At 40.8% G+C, this 8,174-nt stretch overlaps 1 protein-coding gene across 2 annotated transcripts in view; it reads left to right on the forward strand.

The window, feature by feature from the left end:
- creb3l1 (cAMP responsive element binding protein 3-like 1) overlaps positions 1 to 8,174 on the forward strand; it is a 49,855-nt gene that overhangs the window by 38,388 nt on the left and 3,293 nt on the right. Inside the window, exons 9-12 of one of the 2 annotated variants that reach the window (XM_030410000.1) lie at positions 2,305 to 2,373; positions 5,822 to 5,924; positions 6,101 to 6,275; positions 7,868 to 8,036. In XM_030410000.1, coding sequence (XP_030265860.1) covers positions 2,305 to 2,373; positions 5,822 to 5,924; positions 6,101 to 6,275; positions 7,868 to 8,036 — 516 coding nt within the window. The remainder of the gene's footprint in view (positions 1 to 2,304; positions 2,374 to 5,821; positions 5,925 to 6,100; positions 6,276 to 7,867; positions 8,037 to 8,174) is intronic. The other variant, XM_030410001.1, reaches the window with a different exon arrangement.

Raw genomic sequence — 8,174 nt, forward strand, 5'->3', positions numbered from 1 at the left:
TCATCACTTGTAATTCTGACCATTCCTTGCTATGGCAGACCTCCAATAACCTGCTGAACACATGTGTCACATTCAAACAGTCGTTGACAAGAAGGATTAAAGTGAGGTGAAAATGCGGACTTGCTTTTACATCGCTGTCATTACAGAAAGTAAACTAATGCAGTCATTTGATAAATACCAAAAGAGGTCCACACAGGTGGTAGCAAACTGTTCTGTTAATTCCATTTGGAGTACGTGTCCTCATGCAAGTTCGTTTAACTGAATCCATACTTGAGAGAAGAAAGAGGAGGTGTGTAAAAGCAGGCGTCCTTTGACTCTTTGTGTTAACATTTCTTTTTGGGACAAGAGGACAGGATATCAGAGGATCCCTCAAAAATAAAACAGCAGGACAACTCACTGAAAGGGAAGCGTATGAATGAGCCGTATTGAAACCCAACTCGGGAGGAGGGCAGGAGGATTATAAATAACAGAGTACTAGACTGATACAATGCTCAGTGGATAATCAAGGTCAATAGTATTAGCAGGAGATTAGGGGAAGTCACAGTTGGGAAGCTAGCATCTCTCCTCCCTGAATTCTTTAAGCTTATATGATCCACAGGATAACTTGCATGTCACAATTTATTTTGAATTTCTCTAATGTTTTAGTTAGTAAAGACACTGTGATAGAAAAAATATGGCATAACATTTTTCAAGTAAATAAATGGTCTAGTTTCTTTTATTTGAAATGTGGAGCGTCTGAATAATCATTACCTTTTCCAAGTAGACTATGTTTTCACCCGTGTCCGCTTGGTGGTTGGTTGTAACCAAGATTACACAAAAACTATTAAAGTGAACATGATATGTGTTACAGTGACATGACTGTGTTTATGTATATGTTTTAAAATAAATGAAATTGCCTTTCAACTCATAAAATGAACGTATGTATGAACGGTGTGAACGCATGTGTGTAGGCGTGTCTAATCGTCCTTCAGATAGCAGGCAACAGACCGCGCTTTTGTTGGTCTGTGGCGCTGTCAATTTCTGCTGCCTCAAAATAGCAATCCAACATCAGTGTGCCTGGGCATATTTAGGTTGTGGTATCTATGAGAGAGTACCATTTGATGCAGATCCAAACAAAAATCTGAATAAAGCTGATTTAAATCTGTTTTATTTAGAATTGGATTAGGTTTGAATGAATAGAGGTGGGACTGTTGGGCTTGGTCGAGGCAGGTGCTCCACTGAGTGACATTCTTGTTCGAGTATTTGTTCACCACAGCCCTCACTTAAATGGCACACATATGTGAACCTCTATTCATTTACTATTTGTTCGAAGGCAAGAATCACAAAACGTTGGGTCTCATTTTTATCTGTGAATAATCTTTCTCATCAAAATTTTCAATCATTCATTCGTTTGGTTTGGAATTAGAAGCTAGGACCAAAAAATAAAGTTATCATTGACCTGAAGTTCGAACAGTCATTTTCTGCAAGTCTTTGTGCGTAGTGCAGTGTTCTCCATTGATGAAACCTTTATTACAATTGATCCATTCCCTGGCTGAAATGCAGGCTTGTTCTCTAGATTGCACCAGTGTTCCATGGATCAGACCTGATTTTGCAGAAAAGGGCCCACAGTGAATCCGAGGATTCTGGGACAAAGTTCTGGGGCCCTGTGGCAACTTTACACACCTTAGCGAGTGATATTATTTCTGATAAGAGTAAATCACTGTTTTGCACAGAGCTGTGGTCTTGCAGTGAAGCCCACTCTAGGGGGTGGGCAGTCGACAACTTTAGATTCTGAACAACACAATCCACAATCTACTTAAAGGCAAGTCATAGAGATTGTGGTGTTATAGCTGTCTTACCTCATTGACTACCAGATCCCCCTACATAAAAATACTGATAGCGTGATGTAGCCAACTTGATAGCTGGGCCGATTGGACTTATGATTTCACATTGCATTCTGCAATTATCTACAATTCGTCATCCACCAAAGGAGTGACGAATGCAACATAATGCAACATGAGTTAAAGCTCGCAGCAAAGTGGATGAGGATGTCATGCGATATTGTGTTTCCATGCCACATGGAGATATACATGGACAGTTTAAGTCAGGCTATAGTCATAAGAGCATGTCAGATTTGAGAAAGATTTCTCAAATTGCAATTTAGATTGTAGATTGTATTTGCGATTAGATAGTCATATTGTTTTTTGGGCGGATCCACTTCACTTTGCTCACAATGGTCTACACCTGGCTGTATTATCAGTGGAAAGACATTGTAAAATAAAAGCTAGTAACAGAATTCTTTGTCTATGTGTGTGTGTGTATCAGGGTGGAGAGCTACACATCAGAAAACAGCGACCTGTGGAGAAAAGTAGAAAACCTGGAGACTGCCAACAGGTGAGGCTCACATACAAACACACAGGCTGTCATTAGTGTTGCCTTGCAGTTGTGTCTCTGAACAGACTGAAGCTCTAATGCTGGGTCTCAGTTCCAATATAACAGACCTAACATTCCTTTAACAGTGTTTGGCTAATTATCAATAAAAGCAGCAACAAGATGTTGAAGGGTGCAGCTTGATCAGCTGAAAGATGAGTGATCTGTGGTGATGTGCTGCAAGCAGGAAAACTTTGAGCTGCAATCACGCGGTCGTCAAAGGACAAAAGTCACCTGTAGTTTATACATATTAGTATTTATGCTCTGCATGTAAAGTCTTTGGGGTCCACAGTTTCTGTGCAGCGTGTTATGCTGAGAGAATTAAAGGAGTCTGCAGAGAAAGGTATTTGAGTGTAGACTAACAATATGAAACCAATCTGCTATTATCCTGGAGTCAGTGGGTGGATGGATGGGTGGGTGGGTGTGGTGAGATTGAGGACTGAGGGTTGGGGGGGTCTGTTTCTACGTCTGTCTGTCTGTGGCGGCCTCAGCCTGTTATTAAAGCTGTGACTGAACAGGAGCTTTCATCATGGAAGGCAACCCCCTCCCTTCCCACCGCACAAACACTCACACACTCACACTGATGAAAACGTTAGAGCACCACATGGAGGAACAATGAGTTGGCACAAACTGGCAAACATGAGTCAGCACACTCACTCAAGTCCAGAGTGTGTCATGGTCCAAAGAAAGATTTTTAAGGAATTAATTAAACTTAAGATGCTAGTTTTTAAAAAGTCTGGAAATTAAAATTGTTAATGGTCATATTTCCTTCTCCATGCAGTGGTTTCTCTGTCCTGCATGTCCACCTTGATTCAGACAGACCTAGGTTAGTGCGGGGGTTTATTATTTGTGCAAGTATACTACTCTAGTAAGCTAAATACGTTTTGGGTTGTGGAATAAACAAAACATTTTAGGATGTCATCTTGGGCTTTGGGAAACACTGGTTGACATTTTTTTTCGACCAAACAACTAAATTAATCGAGAATATGATCAACAGATTAATCACTGATGAAGATAATCATTGGTTACTGCTTTAGAGTAATCTTAACTCATGTAGCATTAAATATGGTAACACTTTTGAATAATAATCATTAATAAATTGGGCCAGTGGAGCAACAGAGGTCATTGCCCACCCAATAAAAATTTTAGAATACAAAATTCAGCTAATGGAAAACTAGAACAGAATATACCAGTATTAACTCTTCTAACTCATGATCCAGTGGGCAGCCTATAGCCTACCTCCAAAGTTACACACTGCCTGCCCTCTCTTTTCATCTTGTCCAGGCAATTACACTATACGCTCAGGGGCCTCATTTATAGATGTTGCTTATAGGCACAAAAGAGGGTGTCCCCCTTTTTCTAAGCAAGGTTTGGGTAGATAAAAAAACAAACTTGACAGGAGAAGTGCGGCCCTTCATGGAAACTCTGACCCATGTCTACACAAATCAACTGGAGAAATGAGAAACAGTGGTTCCGATGGCAGAAGGATGAGACGGCAGCAACGGTTAGAAGTTGATACCTTTGTGTAAAATGAATTGAAAAAGGACCTCTAATTTGTGAGGAGTTTATTTACCGAAACAAAACAGCCACCCTGAAAATCAATAAACACAATACGTTCATGTTATGTAATTTATTCTCTTAGATAACAACGTGCAGAACAAGACACATTAAGTTTCCGCCTGTCACTGAGTGTCTGTGAGTTCATAGTTTCATCACCTGTTATCACCTGTTCATTGTGCAGATCTGTCGATGAGTTGATGGTCCATTCACTGTCAGTTACAATCAGGGTCATTATATTATATATGGGTATATATTAATAAAACTTGTTAATTCTGAATAATTAATCACAGAAAAAATAATGCTTTACCAGTTGACTAGCAGCATTGTAAACACATTTGTGAATTGATATTGTACCTACAGCGTAGCCTCTGCGTAGATGCTTGCCGGTGCTCTGGTGATTAGCAGTGGTGCTGATAATGGGGATTGTAACCTTTGCGGGAGAGAGAGCGCACAGACTGGATGTCTGAAGGGCAGGCTCCCCAATATTGTGTGATATTAATCATGTTCTAATACGTCCCTTGACCTGGCATCACTGAACATGTTCCCTTCACGTTACTACAGCAGCTTTGTTAACACGATGAGGCAGATAACACTGCTGAGCATAGGCCTACTCAATAGAAAGTCCCACTTTCTTTGCCACTTTTTAGCACAGGCACAGTTTGTGCGCAGTTTAACAGGCACATTAGCTCACAGAACTCTTAAACAATTTACAATGCCTTTATTTTATTTTATGTTCATATTAATAGATTAAAATAAAGATGTGTTTTCTTTCGCAGTCCGCATAATTGTACCTGCTCTCTCTGTGCCCTAGCACTTACTCTTGTGATATGCTGCCCCCATTTATGAATGATGGTCAATGTGAAGTGTTACCTAAAATATGCATTAAAAAGTCCAGACTTTACAGATGTTTGTTTGCGGTATTTATGGAAATTGATGATCAGTGTGTGTCCAGTGCAGATAGAGGTTCACTATTCGATTAGCCTATCTTACCACAAACAATGTAAACACTCAAGTAAGAAATAAAAAACACACCTCACAAAAACTTATTGGGTTAGATTGACTAAAATGGTAAAATCTTGCTGAATATTTACACACACAACTGTGCACCCAGTCCACCAGCATGTCCTTTGGGAGTACATTTAAAGCAGCAATAATTTAGCAGTAAATCACTGCGGTTCCACATCAAAGTCCTGTGTGAGTGATGCTGGTCAGTATCATCCCATAGAGGTTGATTACAGCTGGCAGCTGGTAGTGTAATGCTACATTCTGGTGCACGTTAGACGCCACATGGGATTGTGAAACACTAAATATACAGACTGACTGACTGATCGACCAGTTTATTGTCTGGTTTAGTTTTGTAGTGTAATGTAAGTGACTCCACAAAGGCAGTGTGCTCAGCAATAACTCGGTCTCTGTCTCCACTTAGTGGTTAGAGTGTGTCCTCACATCTACTGACAGCTCATACCATCAGAACCCTGCTCTCCAGATCATGCTGATATACTGTATCCCAGTGGTTTTACTGGTTTGCTCTGCCCAAGCCTACAGTACTGTTTATTTACTCTGGCTAATGGATGAAACAGCAGGAAAACAGGTGGACTGAGGTTTCTTTAATATAATCAACCCAATATTGAAAACCACAAATCTGCACAAATCATCACAGTCTAACACCAACAAAGCCTTTGACCAACTGTTATTATTTACTTGAATTTAGACTAAATCTGCGAGAGGACAAGTGATGTCTTCATGGCTCAATGCAGGGAAAGAAAAAAATCTTCAACCAGTGATCTGCCTGCAGTCATCCCCTGCTTTCTCTACCTGTCAAATAATGTACTTTCCCTCTGTGTGTCTGCAGGTCTCTTCTACAGCAGCTCCAGAAGCTTCAGTCATTGATTTCAGGGAAAGTTGTCCCCCGAACTTGTAAAATGGCCTCAACTCAAACAGGGACGTGCCTCATGGTAAATATCTTTTGGTTGTTTTTGGAAAACTCTATATGGACATACATTTGGATATTGTTGTTATGAAGGGAAGCCGCCATAATCACCCTTGGATATAAAGCATGTTGTGTCCAGGACTGTGCACTTTTCCTTTATGATTATTTATTAATGGGAGGTTTTTGTTCCCCTCTGTGCAGATGATGGCGGTGTGTTTCGTACTAGTGTTGGGCTCCTTCTCTCCCTGCCTCTCACCCCTCTCCCTCCTCGCCGACACCTCCTCTTTGTCCTCATCCTCCGCTTCCTCTCATCCCTCCTCCTCCCCTCCTCTTCCATCAGCGGACCACTACACCACCAGTCAGGGTAGGTCTATAGGTAGGTAGGTCTGCCAATTATGCAACATGATTATAGAAATTAAATCGTACAAGTACATTCAAACCCCATTCAAGTTCTTTAATGTGCCTTTAGACTTTACTTCTGTGTTTCTAATACATTACCCAGAGTACCCTCCAAAAGTCTTCTTGACTGTAACCAGCTGAGGCAGCATCATACTGCTCAAGAAGACAGCTTCCCATTACTATGGGTCCCAACTGGGTTCTCTTAAGTCCCACCAGTTTTCTATGCTTGACTCAAAATCTTCGCACCATCACACCGACCCTCTTCGGCCTCTCTTCTGGTCCCGTGCTTCTTTTATTTTACCAGTGAAGGAAAGCAGAAGTACCTCGAGTTAAAAGTAGAAACAAATTGTATATGAATAATAAATGCTGAATATTGACACTTTTTGACACTGTAATTTTACTGTTACCTGTGTGTCACTGATATTGTGATAAATATTGTATCATGGATTATAATTGCAATGATACTGTGAGTTTTTGGTATTGTTACATCCCTAGTGAGAACTGTTTTAAAAAAAAACCATAGCTACCAAGGATCCAAGGATTTCCACAAAAAAATAAAAATACAATTTCCCCATTTCTCTGTGATTGAATGAGCGGAACACGTACTACTTTGTCACAAAAAACAATCAAGTTCATCCATTATCTGAGAGCACTTATCCTTTTCAGGGTCACAGTGGGGCTGGAGCCGATCCCAGCTGACATTGGGTGACGTCAGGGCACACCCTGGATGAATCGCCTGTTCCTTACAGGGCTCACATATAGGAACAAACAACCATTCATGCTCATATTCACACCAACTGATAATTTAGGACTGATTAACCTAAGACATGGGGAGAACATGCAAACTCGCCCGCCCCAGCCAGGTCTCAGACCCAAGACCTTCTCACTGTGGGGCAACAGCGGTTCCCACTGCACAGTGAATTTATTACGAGTCTTCTGAAAATGTGACCAAATCTGCTGGATCAAAAATACATAGTAATTCTGATATTTGGTAAACTGTCCCTTGGCCATGTTCACCTCAGTTAGGCACTTTTGATAGCTGCCCACAAGCTTCTGGTAGTCCTGTGCCTATAATGAATTAATTATTGAACCAAACTTCATGAATGTTTTTGTGACAAAGTAGTATGTGTTCCTCTCATTACATCACAGAAATATGAGGACTGTAGAAATCACTGGAACTCAAGACTGCCATGATATACATGTTCTTTACAAGTGTGTGTGTGTGTGTGTGTGTGTGTGTAAACTTATGACCACGTCTGTATGTCTGGCTATGTGAGACCACCATCTGAGGTTAAAAATCTGAGGTTAAAAATCTGAAGCCCTCCTAGTGCCCCTTAAAGGCTGAAGGGTTCATAACAACGTAAAATACAATGGATAAAATGTCAAATAAATGAATGAATTGACTAATTCTTAAAACTAGGGCTGCAACTAACAATGTTTTCAATTAACTGCATAGACCATAAACATTATTAATTAGTGCACTTTTTCCAGGAGTCCGGGAAATTAATGAATTCAAGTCATGCAGCCGAGATGACATGGAAGTCAAATGAGTGTGTTTGTGTGTTGCAGTCCGTTCCCGCAGCCTGCTCTTTTACAATGAAGGAGCTCCACTGGAGGAGAGTTTAGTCCCATCAGAAGGGGAGAGGCTACCGTCAGGAGGCCATTCCCACATTGAGACAGGCCGGTACACAGCTGATGCTCACAGCAACCAGACAACTGGGCCCAACTTTGACCGCAGGTAAAAAAAAATAAAAATACACACACCGATTATATATATATGCTGTGATCTTTTATGTCAAAAACCCTCCCAGCATTAACTGAGTGCCTCTCCTCTCCTCTCCTCTCTTCTCTCTTCTCTTCTCTTCTCTCCTCTCCT

This window comes from Sparus aurata, chromosome 24 (genome assembly GCF_900880675.1).
Source record: "Sparus aurata chromosome 24, fSpaAur1.1, whole genome shotgun sequence".
In the NCBI taxonomy this organism is placed as follows: Eukaryota; Metazoa; Chordata; class Actinopteri; order Spariformes; family Sparidae; genus Sparus; species Sparus aurata.